Source organism: Hippichthys cyanospilos, chromosome 7, assembly GCF_059441005.1.
Source record: "Hippichthys cyanospilos isolate Australia breed blue-spotted pipefish chromosome 7, RoL_Hcya_1.0, whole genome shotgun sequence".
Classification (NCBI taxonomy): domain Eukaryota; kingdom Metazoa; phylum Chordata; class Actinopteri; order Syngnathiformes; family Syngnathidae; genus Hippichthys; species Hippichthys cyanospilos.
Genome location: NC_142375.1, coordinates 11,189,670 through 11,209,782, shown reverse-complemented (window position 1 = coordinate 11,209,782; position 20,113 = coordinate 11,189,670). Strand labels below are relative to the sequence as shown.

The following is a 20,113-nucleotide window of genomic DNA, read 5'->3' as shown; positions in this document are numbered from 1 at the left end:
CATGACTGTACGGCGTAGTATGAAGTAGGCCTCCTGTTTTTCTCCCCAAGCCGGAGTCCTCTTGGCCCCCGCCGCCTCCTCTCGATGCAAGGCTCCAAGCGCGAGCGAGCCGCACAAGCCAAGACTACGCTTCTCGAACGCTCGGCGAGGTGAGGCTCTTTCGGCGCATTGGATAAAGGTTGTTTTATTCGGCGTTCGTATGCGTGTGTGTGAGAGTGTGTGTATGTGAGAGAGAGAGGCGCGGAAGCGGAGGGACTGCAGCGGAGGCTCGGGGACTGTTTCCGCACGCTGGAGGGCGAGCAAGGCCCAGTGACCCACATTCTCAGCAGCCTGGTGAATGTGTGTCTATGCGCGTGTCCGTCGCTGTGTGTGTGTACGTGCGTGGCCGCTCGCTGGCGCGTGCGCGTGTTTGTATGTAATGTATGTATATGTGTGTGTACATACATTTGCCGCGTAAATGTTCACAGCATTGCCATATTAGCATTTAAACGGGTGTATATGTTCATTTGGCTTTTTTTTTCTAATAGCGGCGAGCTTGGCGCGCGGCAATGTTTGACGAGGCGCAGCGGTATTTTACGGAATCATTTGGTGCTCAGTTGTTGCGTGACAGCTCGGAGCTCATAGCGCGTTTTGCTGTGATATACCGCCAATATTGCTTTTTTTAACATTGAAACCAATGCGTCATGTGTCGCGTTCGTGCCGTCCGGTGGACGCGAGTGTAACGGGGGGAAGAATCGAGTTAGCTAAATTGGCAGGTTTCGGTAGCGAAGCTTAGTTAGCATGTTAGCTAGCTACAGTATGGGGGTTGCTCTCCCGGTTGTATAACGAACACCTGTGGCACGTTTTGCGTTTAAATCATTTGATTTGGAGCAGTTCGATGCGGTATAAATGCGGTATTCCATTGTGTCGTACTCTTTTTATTTTATTGGGCGCGTGTTGATTGTAAAGAATGGCTCAATGAAATAAAAGCTTAGCCATGAGGATTACTGTACAGTAGGTCATGGTAGCGCTTCCCAAAGTGGAGTCTCTACACTACTGGCTCAAGATGGTTGCTGCAAAACTTCCAATATTTCACCCGTGGGCTTAAAATTGCTGCTTGAAAGATTTCTTGTTGCTGTATGCTCATTTTTACCTTTTAAAGTTTGTTTTTTCAAAGCCGTGGTCTTGCGCGATAACGGAGTCGACATGGTTTGATTGACTGCAAAACGATTGATAGTAATCGTGAAGGAAATGTATGTCTACCGGAAACGTTTCACCATCATCAACATTTAAAATGTAAGAATTGTATTTTTCTCATCACATTTATTACCATTGTATGAGTACTGTAATTGCCCAAGTCAGTTTTAATTTTGGCAAACGCTATTAAAAAAACAGCAACACGATTGCAAAAAAATGTGTTTAGCCTTTAGGTCAGTGTAGATTCTCATTCATCTCGGTTATGGTGATTGCAAAAGGTTATTCCAGGCAAACAGGCTCATGTTTGTTGAAATTGTTCTTGTATTTTTTGGTTTACAAAAATGTTTTAAAAATGACCTTGGTGATGATTATGCCATTAGGTTTACATTATAGTACAATTAATATTTCTGAAGAGGCTGGGATTTTTTTCACCTTATTAGGTAATTTCAGATTTTAGTAAACCTACTAACTACATTAAAAAAAGTATGATACATGATTACAATTGCTCTGGCGGCCAATGAATATAAGCAAGCATTTTCATTTATTTATGTACCACAATTTATTATTTCCAATAATATTACTTCTTGGATCATATTTTTATGTCAGATTACCAAAAATGTGTGACTCTATTTTTGCAATACCTGAGCTTTTTGTGTGTGTGTATGTGTATGCTTGATTGAGCCCAATGTTGGCCTTTTCCATTTGCATGCATATCAAAGAGTGAGCACGGGTCTCATGGTTTGTTTATTTGACAGGGTTTGTTGGTCTTTGCGTGTGTGTTGCAGGCGAGGTGTGGCTCACACAAAAAGATCTTTAAGCTCTCATGAGGATAGACTCTAAAACAACAGGCTCTCCCTCAAAGGGGCATTCCAGTGACTGAGTAAGTTGACAGTTTTGAATCATCCTTTTTTTCTCCATAACTAGGTCAGTGCACTCCAAAACATTTTTTAAAGATCACTGTATAGAAACATTAATTTTTTAATTCCCAGCACCGATGTACTGTAAACAGAATATACGTAAAGGCATTTGAGAATTTTTTTTCTTAGTTAAGGTCTATTCATTTTGTTTTTATACTTAAAAAAATATAAAACACATACATAAAATTAGAACAAATACATTTTCTTGTCACTTTTTTCCAGTTTATACGGTATGTTTACCATAATGTTTACATGGTGTATAAATGTTTTTTGCACTATCTGTAGCCTGACATTTGAACAATCAGGTGAAAGCTGACCTCAGATTGACCTTCAGTGTCTCGCTCTATTTTTCCTGCAGGTTTGGATGACCACCATGGCTTTTCCGTGGTCGGGTGACCCCTGATGACCCTCTGGCACTGACCCTTAACCCTATCCTTCTTAAACTCCAGGAAAAAAAGACATTAACTCACACAGTGCATGAGCTGAAGTGGGGTGAGTGAACATAGAAATACTTAGGCTCTAACCCTACACAGATTAAGAATCAGACTGTTTTTGTCCCAGTTTTGCCCCATCCTGACCAGGCATGACACCCAGTAATCTCACGTTTTAGTGTATGTTAATAGTGGTATTGTCCTGATAATTGGGTTCAAAACTAGTCCCGGGCAATAATCTTAATTAAATAATGAACAAGTTCAAGATTTACATTTAAAAAAAAAAAATCTTTGTGGAGGGGAAGCCAAGGTTTTCCAAGATCGCTGACTCCACACACTGTGATGTGATGGAATGAAGTCAATAAGTGAAACTGTCTAATGAATTAGGAATAATAAATGAATGAATAAATGAAAAAAAAAGTGATTTTATTTTTATTTCAAATGTACTGTACTATTAGCATTGCATGGTAAATAAAACTACAGTAATATCCTATGTTATGATGACCCACCCATTTTGTTTTTTGTTTTTTTTAAACGTTTTATCTTTCTACACTTGGGTCGTAGGAGTGCTGAAGGCTACTCCAGCTGTCTTTGGGCGTTAGGTGGCCTAACTGTTGTCTTTTATTTTTTTTAAAATGTGGGTTCCCCAGACAGAACGTAGTATTTTCCAAAGCAAGTATTTACTTACCAATATTGCCACCTTTCAACGCTCTGCATCCAGTCCTCTTCTGAAACACTTGACAACCATCAGCATAGAGTTTGTTCAACTAGGTTCACACTGCAGCCTGGTGCCACAATTCTGACTTTTTTTTTCCCTGATCAGTATTTTTTTTTATGGCAGTGCAAACAACACATGACTTTTTTTTGTTTTTTTTCTCAAATGCAACCCAGAACACTTCCATATGTGGCATTAAATCCGATACGTAGCTGATCTTTTCACAAGCTCCTTTCAGTTTAAACGGCCAGGTCACATTCATCGAACTCGCATGTAACGCACAAGCAGAAAATGTCACAATTCTGCACTCACAAAAGTGGACGCAGCTTGTGAAAAAACAAAACAACAGTAGTGGATTAGGTAAAGAAGTTTGAAAATATTCTGACATGGCCAAATATCGCACCTTTTCCCCCCTCATGTCCTCACGAAAAAAATCTGATTTCAATTCGGAATTGCGCATTAGGCCCTGCATAGTGAACCTAGCTTTAGCTCATGTAAGATCTGCGAAAGCTCTCACCCATTGAACTAGATGTATTACTGGCCGTGGAAACGTGTGCGAAACTTAACTGAGGTATTGTGAGCATCTCGCATACATTTAAAAAAAAAATCTTCAAGAGTAGGGTCTGTAACGATGAAAAATAAAACGTTGATTGCAAAAATCCTTATGTGAGTACCTGGTCTTATAGCCAAAATACTCTAGTCATGCATTTAGAGTAGATAATAATTAGTTTGCAATTCAAACAGATCACATAAAGCAAGGTAATTGTAATTACATTATATTTTTGGTCAAAATTTCCATACTCTTACTGTGTGTTAGTATTTCTGTGTAAACAAGTAAAAGCTCTGTATTGGTCCTGTATATAGATGAGTACAACTGTACTCAGTTTTTTTAGTCATCACAATCACACACTAAATGTTAAGTCATAGTAGATTAATCCATGTTTCCCTCTATTCCCTTCAAGGTGGACTTCCAAATGCCTACCTCACGCTTAAAGAGCAAGCCACTACAACCACAGCCCTGAGCAGCAGCCACCATGACATCAAGCATAGGGTATGTTGCTGTATACATATAGTGATTGAATTTTCAATGATGCAAAACACTACAATGCACAGTGCCTGACAAACATGTCTTGTTGCTAATCCATTTTGTAAAAACAACATCCTATAATCTGACTTTTATTGAATCCACTGGTTTTAGAAATGGCACACATGAAAGCTGAAATAATTAATATTGTAATAATGTCCAATGTGAAAATTGAACAATTAATTTATCACAAATACAAGAATATGTTGCATAAGATCAATGAATTAATTTTGCTGCTGTGAGAAGCATATTTAAAATCCTGTAACACTTTCACTACGTCTGAGATATATATATATATATATATATATATATATATGTATATGTATGTGTGTGTGTGTGTGTGTGTATATCAGACATATTCTTAATTATGTTAATGGGACGAGTAGGAGGGTGTAAGCGGATGCAATCTGTTGGGTATTAGCAGTAGTGCTGGATGATATCGATATATTGTGATACGAAGTGACGCAAAACGCGTCTTGCAATACGCCGTTCAGTTTCCAATATGTTGCGTATTGGTTTTGAAATGCCTTATTTTCTTGATATTACGTTTTATACATCAGTCCGCTCCAGCGTGGCTTTCACATCATGATTTTTGACATATTATGAATCATGTTTTAAATGTAAATCATTCCAAGTACTTCAAAAATACCACATTAAATGTTACAATTCATTACCGTTCGAGTGAGGCGATTTCCCAAAGCAAAAGTCGCTGTAGAGGAGGCGGGCAAAGCGCAGAAAACGAAATTTTATGATATATAAGATAGCATTTCCTTCACTTTTGCTGCTGTAGTCATATCTCGGGCTTCGTTCTCTGAACCTGCAGAGTGTTCAGGTCATCTGTAGTAAGCTCCCGTATGTGTTCCACAGAAGCACAATAATATCCGAGCAGCCATATTAACAAGCAGTAGAATCTCATGATGTGTTTAATACAATTGGGAATTTTGAGATTTCAAGTTTTGTTTTGTTTTATTTGCTGTTGTTTCTTTTATATGCTGAGTAATTTTTGTAATATTAAGAAAAAAAAAAGTACAGAAGCGACCGTTTCTCGAAGTTTCCCTGTATTTGATAAATTATAACAATAGATTTCTCCTTGGTTTTTGTTGTATTCATTCTGTGTGAAAAATTCTTTTGAGTCTTACTGACATCCATCTTCCCACGAGTGTAAAAACCTAGCTTCTCTCCTTTATGCAAATGTGGAAAAAGCTTAGAAAACAGTTTTGTACGCACAAACATGCTTTTGTATTGCAGTATTACAGATTACGTGTAAAACATACTAATCAGTCTTTAGTTCTCTAGGAGAATTATGTCGAAACCACCACATGGTTATAAACTTGTAACACCTTTTTCATGACACCTGGATACCAGGTAGACATCTACAGCATACAGAGTGATAATTTTTTGTTTTTTTTTATCCCAAACCTAGTGCTCATTTTACCTCTGAAAACTGTTGCGTAGACCGGACTCGCAATGCTTGAAAACTATAAACATAAAGCATTTCAAGTTTTTCATTTCTTAAGAAAAATGTCATTTCTTAAAAATTTCAAGTCATTTTTATACTTTACAAAATCAAATTAAACCTATTTGCTAGACAGTACCGTATGATTGACACTCCTGATCCAGAGGCTATATCTGTCAACTAACACAAGCTTACTCAACATTATCATCGGACGCAGTCAGATTATAAGAACCAATATTTTGCATGCTGGTGAAACTCACTGCAGATTCTCCCGACAGCTCATACAGCAGGTTTATATGGTTTTCTTGAAACAAGGAATAACGTTAGCTAATTTAGCATGAACTAGCTAGCTAGGACTTCATTTACCTCCCTCAATCTTCACTGCTCTATCCCTGCTGTGGGCAATTAGCTTTCTGATATCCATTTCAGAGTTACACTTTAAATAAATTCAAAATAATATTTTTAACATGTTGCTTTCAACAAAACTTCTTGCAGTGATTCTCATCAACTGCTTCTTCCTAGCCTGCTCATGGAAGTAATATCAGCTACATGTGAATAAATTACCTCATTAATTAGCCATGTGTGCATTATATATATGGAGTGAATACAGTAGTAATGAATTACTATCCTAAGTAGCATGTGGGATGTGCGTTCCGAAGTGAATTTGTTTTTATTGGTGAAATTGTAGCACTTGCCCCAGTAAAATGTGTCTGGTGAAGTGATTGGTTGTAAGGAAGCCAGACAATGTTTCAAAATAAAATGTGAGGTATCAAGTAATGTATGACATGAACACCATTATGAAGATTTTATTTTGAATTTAGTCCTGGAAGTATGGTCGTGACAATGATCTAGTTGTAATCTACTTGATCAATATTACCTTCCTCCTCCGTGAGGCTCAAGGCATGAGCAGCATTTACTGTATGTCAACAAAGCTGTGTTCTTTTTTTCTCAATTGACTTTCAGGGACGCAGGCAAACGAGAGCACTGCAAACCCTATGTATAATACCGCTCCTCTCGGTTTGTGATGATTAAATAAAGAGCGTCTCATACTCAATAAATTACAGTAGGTCCTGACATCTGTGTTCAATTCTTCTTGCGGTTTTTGAAAACCTTTCCTCTTTTGAATGCAAGTTTCTTGAGAAACTAGACCTCCAATGTGTCAAAGTATGATGAGAGCTAAACATGAGCAGAAACTAAAAGATTCAAATTGATTTTGGTTGTAAGAGAAAGCCAGAAAGCCCAATACGTCACATTGGTTTTACAAATGCTCTGGTAACCTTCTTGGCAAGCACAACACATTCCTTCGATCTTTCGCTGTCTGCCTCGCTTTCTGTGTGACCCAAAAATAAACCAGCAGCTGGCATGTAGGAATTCTCATTAGCCAACATCCTCCATTAGCTATTATTACCAATGCATATCTGCTTTCAAGCCACCCATAAGTGTTCGAACGTTGCATCAAAACAAATATGCACAAGTACATCACAATTACTCATAAGAATAGTAAACATGTTTTCTCCTCACACAGGGATGATTGTAGCATCTTTGATGGGTTGATGGAAGAAGATGAAAAGGACAAGGCAAAACGGTAAATTGACACAAAGAACAAGGTCACATACTAGATAAGATTCCCACAATATCACACTATAGTAGGAGTTCACTTTTATAACCCACACTGCCTTTGAAATGTAGCGTGTCCAGAAACAAGTCTGAGAAGAAAAGGAGAGACCAATTCAATGTCCTCATTAAGGAACTTGGCACCATGTTGCCTGGCAACACCAGGAAGATGGACAAGTCCACTATCCTACAGAAAAGTATCGACTTCCTGTGTAAACACAAAGGTCAGGTCACCTCACTTCCTGTTTCTTTGAAGCAAATCAACGGGCAAAATGTTCCTGCTTCTTTATTAATAATACCTCTGTTTACTTTCATTGTAAGAACTTGAGTGAAACCTGTTGTTATTGCATTAGAACCTCCGTAATCAAACACTCCATTTTGTGACGCCAGATGTTCCAATTAAAAAGAAAAAGAAAAAAAAACTCATATAGACAATTTATCCATTACCTTATCCGCTTATCCTGACGAGGGTCGCAGTACACCCTAAACCAGCCAATCAAGGGACGCATTATATGCAATTCATATGCATATGTTATATCCTCTTAAAACACTTATGGACAGTTTGGCCATGTTTTAATCATGATTCTAATGTTAAATTAAGTCCAAGTCCAAGTTAAGATAAAGTAAAACCGTATCACCTTTGGAATACGCCTTAGAGACAGTAATTAGAGTATGTTCAACACGGCTCTCGTTGAAATTAATTTGTGTATGTACTGCATTTGGTGGTTGGTTGATGAAGTGGTATGTTCATATTGTACTGAGTGACACTTTTCCACTCATATTGTTTACATTATAAAAAATAAAACAGAAGAAAAAGCAAAACATAACATAAAACAGATTATAGTTGGTCATTTAATCCTTTTGGCGCTTACATACAGTAGATTTGGAAATTGCAAGCTTTAGTTTGACTTTAGAAGCATATTTTTGAGGGAATGATCATTTTTTGGTGTTTGATTTGAATGTTCCACCTTTGAAGGAAATATGTACATTTCTAGTTTAGCCGCAATCACTTTTTCATCCTTTTGTGTTATCATTAATAGCGCTAGCTGTCATTCTAATTTGCGTTTATTCTGTGCTTTGCACTATCAATACATTTTCAGATGCAGATTTTTTTTTTTTTTTTTTGCTTTATCTTAATGGGGATTCCTATTTCTAAATATATTCTTCTCCTGATTAGAAATCGCTGCCCAGTCTGAGTCCAGTGAAATCAGACAGGACTGGAAGCCACCATTTCTTAGCAATGAGGAGTTTACCCAGCTCATGTTGGAGGTCAGATATTTAACTCTTTAGTTTAAGTCATTTTTAAATGTACTTACCAAGTTAACAGGACAAAATTTACCTACTCCCACACCTGAATATTAATGAAGGGTGGTTTTGTCTTTCTCCTTTAGGCATTGGATGGCTTCTTTATAGCAATAATGACTGATGGGAATATCCTCTATGTGTCAGAGAGTGTCACCTCATTACTGGAACACCTTCCTGTGAGTATCCCAGACTGTATTGTTTGTTGAAGTCATTAAGTCAATACACCTTTGCACTAGTTAAAATTTACAGTCTGTTAGCAACTAGTCACTAGCGTGCAAGATTAACATTTGCATATCTGACTACAAAGCATAGAACATTTGACTTTATTATGTTGCCAGAATGCACAGTATAAAAAGATTTTAACCTTTTTGTCTTGGCTTGGCAGGCGGACCTGGTGGACCAGAACTTGTTAAACTTCCTTCCAGTTGGAGAACACTCAGAAGTATATAAAGCTTTGTCCACACACCCCAATGACCCAGAGACTGTCACGTCAGATTATTTAAAGAGTGAGTACAGCAACTTTTTAACGTGTTTGTAGCTTGATAGGTTTCAATTTTTTTTAACGATTTAACTTCAGATGAAATACAAATACTGTATTAGGAATATATTGTGAAATTTAAATTGTACCTCAACAATATTTGTAATTTTCTGTCGGTTACTGGTTAGGGCTGGATGATATGGCAAAAAAAAAAAAATCTTTATTTTATTCAATCATTCTAGACAATTATGATTGAAACAAAGTAATAAACCCAACAGACATTTATACAAAGAAGGGTTGATTATTCTTGTGCGAAACGTAAAGTTAACATTAATTGCTTTTGCAGAAAAAAATAATAAATGAAAATTGTGCATAAACTGTGTAAATGCCAGAATGGAGTTAATCACTATAGTAAAAACATCTTGTAAACCATTCATTCAGCATTCTGACACTTTTAAAAAACTTCGATTTCACACTTTGACCAATTTTCAAATTGCAATTGTTTTTCTTAATTGCAAGTTAATCAAATTGAATTTATTGCCCACCCCTATTAGTAATTTCACTAAGTATTGTATGCCAGTTTGCATAGTGACTGATTAGCATACAGCACATCCGTACAGAGAATGGATGTACATATTATATATCATATATCAAGAACTTGTCCCATAAATATTAATATTAATACATTTGTTTGAGAATTAAACTAATGTAAACAACTGTTTTTTTCCCTGCCAGGTAAAAACTATATGGAATTTTGCTGTCATATGCTTCGAGGGTCAATTGACCCAAAAGAACCTCCTATCTACGAATATGTGAGCTTTATTGGAAATTTCAAGTCACTCAACAATGGTATGTTTTAAATTAGTAGTGTTAAATTGAAAGAGCAGCAGTTTATCTGAATGAACTTAAAGCAGTTTTCAGAAGACTTGACATGCTCAGAGCTTTCTTTTCTTTTGTAGTTCCTAACGTGACAAGGAATGGTCTGGCAGGGGTGTTACAACGCTCTCTCCAGCCAGCCTTTGATGACCAAGTGTGCTTCGTAGCTACAGTACGGCTCACTAAACCTCAATTCATCAAGGTAGTCTCAGACATGTTCACCTTAAAATCTCAATAACACCGATAATAAAAAATACAGCACACCTGATAATGCTTCAATTTATGTATACATTTTTATTCTCATAGGAGATGTGTACAGTAGAAGAGCCCAATGAAGAATTCACCTCTAGGCACAGTTTGGAATGGAAGTTTCTCTTTTTAGACCACAGGTAAACAAACATCGACTGTATACTGTATATGTGTGATGCTTCACTCATCAGATATTTCAATATGTATCTTTAACACAGCACTGCTCTTACAATGTAATTCATATATTTCATTTCTTTTTCTCAGAGCTCCGCCAATTATAGGCTACTTACCATTTGAGGTTCTGGGAACATCAGGGTACGACTATTATCATGTGGACGACCTGGAGACACTTGCTAAGTGCCATGAACACTGTGAGGGCTCACTTCTATCTTCACTTTGACCGCATCACTAAAAATCTTTCTATGTACCTCTTCTCACAGTTCTGTTGCCCTTTTTTCTTTCCTTTACTTAGTGATGCAGTACGGCAAAGGGAAGTCTTGTTACTACCGTTTCCTGACTAAAGGTCAACAGTGGATATGGCTACAAACACACTACTACATCACCTATCATCAGTGGAACTCTCGGCCTGAGTTTATTGTGTGCACACACACTGTAGTAAGGTATTTTCCCTCTCTACAACTTCACTAAAATTCCCTCTCATGAGGTGTCCCTGACAATTATAAATGTCTGCATATGGACTCAGAAACGTCTTGTTTCCTCCTCCCCCCCCAAAAAAAAAAAAAAAAAAAAAAAACTGTAGCTATGCAGAAGTAAGGGCAGAACAACGAAGAGAGCTGGGCATTGAAGAGTCCAAACCAGAAGTCACTATGGATAAGGTGATATAATGATTTCCAATCAGTTTTCCTAATAGCTTTAACGGCATCTCGTTCGAGAATCTGAATACTATAGTGAATTAAGTAACTTAAACAAAACTTGCTTGTTTCTGTTGGTTGATTGCATATCATTAACCCTTTTGTCCTTGACACAGAGCCAGGACTCTGGTTCAGAGCTGAACACATCTAGTCTAAAGGAGGCATTGGAAAGGTTTGATCACAGCCGAACACCCTCAACGTCCTCACGAAGTTCCCGTAAATCTTCATCACATGTATCGGACAACACTTGCACTTGTAAGTGAAACACAATTTATTTGCACACTACGTGAAAAACCCGTTAACTTAAATGGACGAGAATCAATATCTTTCCTTTGTCAAGGTAACATTTGTCGGTTTAGAAATTTATATCCTAGCATATGAGACATTTTTAACAAGGTCTTTCTACTTTCGGAATTTATTTTGCACGCCCCTATCCATAATAACAGCCAGTTCCATAGTCCTGGTCCTAATACTGTAACCAGTAGCCTAGATCACCTTAATTTGGTTTTATTCATTTATTTATGCATTTATTTATTTATATATTAGGTAAATTACATGATTGTGTTTGTGCAACCAACAGCCTCCAAGCTACATATGGACACAGCCACGCCACCGCGACAGTCTCTAGCTTCAACCATGGAAGTGACGTCGCAGCGTCGCTCATCCATTAGCAGCCAGGTGAGACCAAATGAACTGAGACAATAACTGTAATATCACATTACTAATCTTATTAGTTAATCTTATCAAGGCATGAATTGAATTTCTCTTGTCGTTTGTCCATATTTCTAGTCCATGAGCTCTCAGACTACTGGGCAGAGTGTCACTCCAAGCCTGATCACTCAGCAGCAACAACAACAACAGCAGCAGCAGCAGCAGCAGCAGCAACAACAGCAACAACAACAGCAACAACAACAACAACAACAACAACAACAACAACAGCAGCAGCAGCAACAACAACAACAACAGCAGCAGCAGCAACAACAGCAACTGCCGTCAAATGTACAGGTACAATAATGTGACTCCTGCTTTCTGTGCTCTTTTTTTTTTCCAGTCATTTTTGCAGTCAAATGCATTAATGGATCTTGTACATGCACTTCATGGTATCATCCAAACTCTTGTTTTTCGGACCTCTTTCTTTACCCTTCCCCTGCAGCCTGTGATGGAGTTCTCAGCACAGGTGAATGCTATGCAGCATCTGAAAGAGCAGTTGGAGCAAAGGACCAGAATGATTCAGGCCAACATTCAGCGACAGCAGGAGGAGCTGAGAAATATCCAGGAACAGCTGCAGAGGGTCCAGGGCCAGGGTATCCAGGTACAGTAAAACCGTTACAATATACAGTGGGCCCCCGTGTTACGACATTAATCCGTTCCGCGGTTGGGGTCGTAAGGCGAATTGGCCGGATGACGGGCAATCTAAACTTATGTTAAATAGCTAATGCCTTTAGGACCCCAGGCAAAATCATCAAAATTGTTCATCCCTATTAAAAATTGGTACCAAAATAGTATAGTAAGTGCTACATATATATAATTTAAATTTAAATGTATACAATCAGAGAACACCATAAATAAGAAACACACACACACACACACACACACACACATATATATATATATATATATATATATATATATATATATATATATATATATATATATATATATATATATATATATATATATATATATATATATATATATATATATCTACGACGTCCCTGCCTTACGTTTTTTTTTCACACATGGCGGTTAGTGTGCATCCGTGTCATGTTGGACGTGTGCATCCGTGTCATGTTGGACGTGTCACTGTTTACATCACTACAATGCTGGTGTGCTATTGGTCGCCATCACGGTCAAAATGGTCGCGTGCTAAAGATTGGATCTCGTCTTGAGTGCTAAAAAAAACATATATATTGTGCATTTTACTGTTTGATTCAAACCGGAATGGGTTAACCATGGGTCCCCAAATTGTTAGTGATGTTAAAGAGAGAAGTAAGAAGATGATTTATATGGAAATGAAGCAGGAGATAAACAGGAAATACACAGAAGGGTAAGCTAGCTAGGCTAGGCTAGCCTCACTAGAGTTAAATAGAAGGATTATCACATGAAGGGTACAGAAACTGACATACAAGCCAGCGTGTGTTTTGGTACTAGATAATGACACGGCCTGGCCTTTCCTGTCCCGTTGAAAACGCCTCCCACTCCGTCTTGCTCCCGTTCTGAATGACTCCCACTGCTGTACTGCTGCCAGTGTTCTTTATTTAAGTGTACAAACTGTGTACTCATATGGAAAGAAAACTACAAGCTTTGTCAAAGTTTTTTTTTCATACAACTGCATAATTCTGCTCCCTTCTGTTCCCGCCAATTTTATTTTATTTTTTTTAAATCCTGTGCCGTGCCAATCCCATGATTGAGGGTAAAGACGATTCTTGTCCGTCTCTAGTTTGTAAATGCACTCAGACACAACCAGACAATGGCCATGTATAATTTAGACCTGTTTATTTACTCCTGGAACTAGTTTTAATCTGTGATACCTGGGCTGCTGCCAGCGAGTAATTAACCATTACTGGCAATCGTGATTCCATCTAAATTTATGCAGCCACAACCTGAATGTCTTCTTCGCCTCAGTTTCTCTATTGACAAATTTTCCCATATTTGAGAGTAGCTGCATCTGAGAGGCTGATATGGCAAAACTCGTCCCAAAACTGGCTGAACTTCATCCAGAACCACCCCTTTGAAATAGTGTGTTCAACATTTTACCTTTTCCATCCTGAGCACAACAAATTCAGCAGTTGTGCCCTCTTCCCTATGAATTAAACTACTATTCATCCATCCATCCATTTTCTAGAGCCGCTTATCCTCACAGAGGTCGCAGGCTTGCTGGTGCCTATCTCACCTGGCTTCGGGCAATAGGCGGGGGACACACTAAACTGGTTTCCAGCCAACCTCAGTAAACTACGATTCACATTGCATAAAAGTCACACAAACTTAAAATGTAACCAGAAGATCTTTCTGTCCAATTTTCCCAAATTTGAAAAATTACTTGAACAAAGCCAGAAAATAATTTTGCATTTGCAACTGTTTTGTTTGACTCATAAGCAAAATCATCCAATTATTGTCTTAGTTCTATTGGAAACCATCCTCACAGACAAGTTGGGCATTCTCACTAAATCTTCTCGTTGGCGTTGTTTTTCTTCATTCATTAATGTGCCTACACAAAATAAATATTTGCTCATTGCAGATGTTGTTGCAGCAGCAGCAGCAGCAGGGTGGAGCGATGAACATGCAGCTCCCCCAAGTAGCGCCGGTCCAGCAGGCAACCGCTTTGAGCAGTCAGGTCCCACAAACGCCAATCAACCCCTTACATTCGGGAACGCAGCAGCTCACCATTCAGCAGCAGGCCCCTCCTCCTCAACAGAGCATTCAGCAGCAGGTGAGACACACAAGTACAACAACTATGTATAATGTAGAGTGGAGGCTCCATAGGAAAACACAAATGACACTTGATGACTTCCAAGTTGTTGTAATTTCATACTGCGTTTCCCATTGGAAATGATGTTTACGGAATTAATTACTTTCAGACACAAACTGTCACCATCATAAAAAAGCAGGCATTTTTTTTTAAGTGACAATACGATTTTGTAACATTTTAACATTTATACAAGAGTTAAGAGACGTTATAAAAGTTCAACAAAACTTGGCCAAGTCGCTCACACTTCAGATGCAATCTTTTTCAGCTGATATCGGTACGCTAAAAAACATGATCAGTCCACATTTGCGATCACGTTGTCAGATTGGGACCTTGTTTCTAAAACACTGTCTCTTTGTTCTCTGCATTTGTAGCATTTTGAGTACGCAGCTTGTGTTTGAGTTGCAAAAATAAAACCAAGGTCATGTTTTCCCTAAAATAGAACTATATAGATTTGATTTCAGTTTTAAATTCAATGCAAGCTCTGGACCCGCATAAAAGCATGCAAATTATGCAGCTGTAAGTCATTTTCTCATTCTGTGGTTTTGAGCTGTCGGATATAATTTGTGGACTGTCTGCTTGTCTGCATGTTGCATTGGAAGGAAGATAAAGAAGACATTCCAAAATTGAGAAATTATTTTCAACACTCCAAAATAGATTTGAATGACTGTTTTCCTGTTGGCTTTTTCCCCACTCCAGACCCAACGACAGTCTCAGCAGCCCCCTCAGGGTCAGCCACAGACCCAGAACTCTGTGCCAACCCAACTGTACAACACCATGATGATCTCCCAGCCGGGGCAGCACAATGTGCTGCAGATCAGCACCAGTATGCCCCAGAACAACACGCCTCAAGGCACAACCGTGGCCACCTTCACGCAGGACCGTCAGATACGGTACATTTGTCAATTCAATCATGATCTTAGAGGGGATTTGAGTGCTAATTGAAGTGTTCTTACTTTGTTTTCTAATTGTCTTCTTACCAGGTTTCCTGCAGGGCAGCAGCTGGTGACCAAACTTGTAACAGCTCCAATGGCATGTGGTGCAGTCATGGTGCCTACCTCCATGTTCATGGGCCAGGTTGTCACTGCATACAACCCCTTTGGCGGGCAACAGGTAAGGACAAAGTTGCCGTGTGATTCACATTTTGTCGTCTGCCGTTGCTCTTTTCGTTAGTTTGACTATGGTCCTCTACTTTCCCTTTTTCAGCAGGGAGGGCAAACGCAGACGCTGACTCTCCAACCAGCGCAACCTCCCCAGGGTCAGACTGACGCCACTAACCCGACGGCTGTGGTGGCGCAAAGTGGCCAACAGGGGCAGCAACAGCAACAGCAGCAATTCCTACAGGTACCATGAGATGGCAGCAAAGTGTAGTAGTCTGCATATGCATATGGTCAAATGTTTTCGTTTTGCGTTCTAGCATGTATGTTTGCTGTATTTTAAGGTTTAGCTCTTACATTTTTAATATATAGTGAGTACGAATTGGCCTTCTGAGTGTAAACTTTTTGCATCGCACAAAATTTCTACTAATAATCATATCCACTTTTTTTCTGATAGGGCACTCGTCTTCTCCATAGTAACCCATCCACCCAGTTGATTCTGCAGGCAGCTTTCCCACTTCAGCAGCAGGGTACCTTTACCCAGACAACTCATCAACAGCAACAGCAGCAACAGCAACAACAGCAGCAGCAACAATCACAGCAAAGGCAACAACAGCAACAGCAACAATCCCACCACCCGAGGCATCCGCAGCAACTCAAACCTCAACCCCAGAAACAGCAGAAAGCGTCTTCGTCACACAGGACTGACAGTGTCAGCAGCCAACCGCAGTGAGGTCTACTGGGCAACACAGCACTTAGTTGGAAAAGTCAAGTCCAAGGCCTGCCACATACATTTGTTTAAGTTGTGGGATTGGCAAATCTTTCCAGCTGAAAGGCGCGATCGTGGAGATGAGGAAACCTGCAACTCCGGGAGGATTTCATAAAAGAGCATCACCAGTGACAGCTGGACAAATGAACCCCCAGGAAGTCCCATGTTTTCCCTTTGGAAGGGGACTAGCGTGTCTGTGGAATAGGACAGAAAAAAACACCTCAGCGCCACGGTAACAGATGACTGTTGGAGGTGTGTCAAAGTGGACTAACCTTGTACAAATTTCCTGTATGATATTAAGAAAAAAGTGTAAATATCAAATATAGCCTAACAGGAAATGGAAACGTAGTATTTTATATGATTGCATGGAAAGAATAACTGTAAGCTTTTATTAGTCGCTTTTAAAAATTTTTACTTTGTTCAAAGTGTTTTCTGGCGTGTTGACAAAACCTCCTCAAATGAATCCTCCCCTCGCCCTCACAAAAGACCACAATTATTTTATGGTAATCGGTTTGGGGGACAAAACGTGAAGTGAGGCTTTTATTTTTGTTTGTAACCCAAGTGTTTTTAAGCACTGTAACACTAGCCCTTTTACACTGCCTGCTAAAGCCACTTTTTCCCGCCCGAGTCACTTTTCTGTATAAAAGGCAAGGCACAAATTGGCGGGGAGCAGGACAAAGTCGACCCCGCAAGATTTCTGCCTTTGGAAGGAGTATCAGAGCTGTAACTGAGGCTTGATGCCACATGTATGTAAGGGAATTCGGCAATGCCATGTTGTTGTGTTGAAAGCAACTGTTGCTGATTGACCAAGTAGAGCATATGTCACATTAGGCGCTGATGTGACACATCTATTTATCATAACGCCGGTTGCAGTCGCGGTGTGAAAGCACACACAGTAAATGGCCGACCTTCAGTTACAACGTTGATTTGACAGTTTTGCAGGATTCCTGTGTAAAAGAGGCTATTGACACGAACATGTCTTTTTGTCTTTGTTTTTTGTTTTTTAAACTCTTTGACTCAAAAAATAATGATTACAGTCCAACTGAATTGTTTGCTGGATGATCGCTGCGCGTACAAGATGTTTAGTGATTCCAAGTGCCAATTACGTAGTTCCGTTTGTTTTAATTCCCAACAGCAAAGGCATACATACACAAATCTATATTTTCCAACAAGAGCTAATCCCTAACAATGCTCACGTGTGTGTGTGTGTGTGTGTGTGTGTGTATAAATATATATATATATATATATATGTGTAGAAGGGATACATTTTTAACAGTCAGAGAGCCCTATACTTAACAAACATTATATCCTCATGAAACTTTAGCACTTGATGTGGTTGTGTACAGTAAATCACTGTCTGAGACCTAGTCGCTTGTCAACTGTGGCATATGAATCTTTGTGTGAGAACTCTGTCATGTGTATTTGAATGTGTGTTTGTGTGTGTGAGAGAGCTAGATCGCTTGTGTGTGTGCGTGCGCGTGCGTGTGTATCTGTGTGTTTCTTACAGTAATTGACTTAGTAAGGGTTTGAAGTTGCCGGATGGTACTTGTACTCTCAGGAATGTGGACAGTTTTGCTTCTGCCTCAGTCTGGCACCAGACCAGGAAAGGTTAAACTGTGCTGCTATAAAGACCAGAGGCTTAATTTAAAAAGTCACAAGCAGTGTGGTGACTGGTTAGGATCATTATATGACCCACGTTTTTCAACAGAAAAAAAAAAGGCAGAGGTCCTCATTTGGACCCGTAAACGTCAACATAGGACAGTGTGTCCTGGTCTCCTGGTTCATCACAGTTTAACCCCTCTCTTCCTTGTCGGGCCTCAGAAAACAATCATGCAGTTCACTACAACTATTCCTCAGTTCTCAAGCAGCAGTAAAAAAGCAGGACCAGGTCGATGGGGACCGCCTCACTACACTAGTAAGCCATATCAAACGCAAAAGCCTCGGTTTAGAGGAAGTGTTGACAATTGGTGAAGGAGTGTTTTATTTTTTCTTCCAGAAAGTGTTTCAGGGTAACCTTCAAAGTCAAACTCCATTTCCAAGTTGTCCTAATTTCAAAACCTTTTTCATCAACATAAGAAAAAATAGAAACTATTAGAACATTCCTTATTAACCGCTGCAGAATAAAGACGAGCCGTCATTACAACATTCTCCTGCCAGGTCTTCCACCTTAAAATGGAACGAGAAGAGGAAGTAGTTTGTTTGCACTTTTCTCCTGTTATTCTCATGCTATTCATTTTCTATTTCGCTTCGAGATGTTAACTGCATTAGTTAACATCTAAGCAATTGTTATTACATTTGTCCATCGGCTCTTCTGTTGCCGTTACACAGTTGCTCGTTGTTGTCACCAGTGATGTTTTAACACCAAAAAAAAACCCACACAAAAAATGATTGTGACTTTTTAACATTTATTTTGGAACTTCTGTTTGTACTCTTCCTGGTGTTCTTGACTTTGAAGGTTCCACTGTTCACCCTTGAGTGTGTTTGCTTGTATTTGCATGTGTGCGTGATGAATATAGTGTCTCCTCTTCCTGAGTTGTTCTTGTATTTCTCAGGGGGAACAGTATTGGTTGCCCCTGGCGATTGCCAATCAGTTCTTGCGTTGCAGTATAAAAAAAATTGTAATATTCAAGAAACTTTCCTCGCCGGTTGGGCTCAGTATCCTGGAAGCCCGTGTGTGGGACTGCTCAACTTGAATAAGTTTGCGTGAGAGAGCGAATGCGTGTGGTTGTTCAAGCATGCTGAACATGTCACTGTCAAACCATGTTTTTATATATGGAGTTAGTCGTGTGAGTGGAAAAATAATGTAGACAATGCAGCACATGTATGCCCTTCCCCATCCACCTTGTTAAACAACTGATAGCACTTACCACAGTCTCACGTCAAACTGATCTCAGAACAGAATTTACTTGCAACACTGACCACCCACCACATAGTAGAAATACTGCTAGATCATCGTTGTTGCGTGTGCGCGTGTGTGTGTGTGAGGCATCGCTTTGAAGCGTGGTGCTGATCTGTTCCTTGAGCGTGTCACTGATAAGCCAGCCCAAAGAATGTACAGTAGGCCTATAGGTGGGTTTTTTTTTTTCGTATTATTTTTAAAAGAGACTAATGGATGTTGTTGATTCTACGAAAGAAGGAAAACACGATAAGACAAAGTAAAGTTTGTTTCTTGCAAAAAAAACTAGATTATAACAATGGACAGGTTTAACATTATAAAAGAAGCTCTGAATATTTTTTTTTACTACCCCCAATCAAATTGAGGTGTATGATATTTAATATTTGACAGATAACGGGCTCCCCTCCTCACAGATGACCTACCCACAACACAAATTGGTTGAAATGCTAGTGTAATACTGTACACAAAAGACAACCGTATTCTGTGTAAAACGGTGCTATGCTTTTCTTGTACTGTATTAACCCTGTATGTATATCCCTGTGCTCCTTTTATCTTCCCCAAAGTCAAATGTAATAATAATATTTTGAAGCAAAAATGCTATTGTTATTATAACCCCCTCTCTCCTCTTGGTCAATTGAAAATAAACACAGCTGCAAATATGATATGAAACAATGTGAATGACCTCTCCTTGAAAGAAAACAAAAATCAACAC

At 39.1% G+C, this 20,113-nt stretch overlaps 1 protein-coding gene across 5 annotated transcripts; it reads left to right on the top strand.

The window, feature by feature from the left end:
* The first annotated feature begins 9 nt into the window (after positions 1 to 9).
* clockb (clock circadian regulator b) lies at positions 10 to 20,063 on the top strand. 5 transcript variants are annotated; one of them, XM_088418610.1, is made up of 24 exons: positions 10 to 149; positions 1,962 to 2,056; positions 2,452 to 2,585; positions 4,202 to 4,290; positions 7,305 to 7,364; positions 7,469 to 7,617; positions 8,571 to 8,662; positions 8,785 to 8,874; positions 9,084 to 9,204; positions 9,912 to 10,025; positions 10,136 to 10,254; positions 10,359 to 10,441; positions 10,566 to 10,672; positions 10,774 to 10,921; positions 11,062 to 11,137; positions 11,290 to 11,428; positions 11,754 to 11,851; positions 11,963 to 12,178; positions 12,327 to 12,485; positions 14,412 to 14,603; positions 15,339 to 15,532; positions 15,623 to 15,752; positions 15,846 to 15,983; positions 16,194 to 20,063. In XM_088418610.1, the coding sequence occupies exons 4-24, from the start codon at positions 4,274 to 4,276 to the stop codon at positions 16,467 to 16,469; spliced, it is 2,718 nt and encodes a 905-aa protein (XP_088274736.1). In that variant the 5' UTR covers positions 10 to 149; positions 1,962 to 2,056; positions 2,452 to 2,585; positions 4,202 to 4,273; the 3' UTR covers positions 16,470 to 20,063. The 5 variants fall into 5 exon arrangements, with proteins under 5 accessions (XP_088274736.1, XP_088274737.1, XP_088274739.1 ...); XM_088418611.1 differs by lacking the exon at positions 10 to 149 and adding an exon at positions 279 to 333; XM_088418613.1 differs by lacking the exon at positions 10 to 149 and adding an exon at positions 404 to 1,275 and having other exon boundaries at positions 14,427 to 14,603.
* Positions 20,064 to 20,113: the final 50 nt, after the last annotated feature.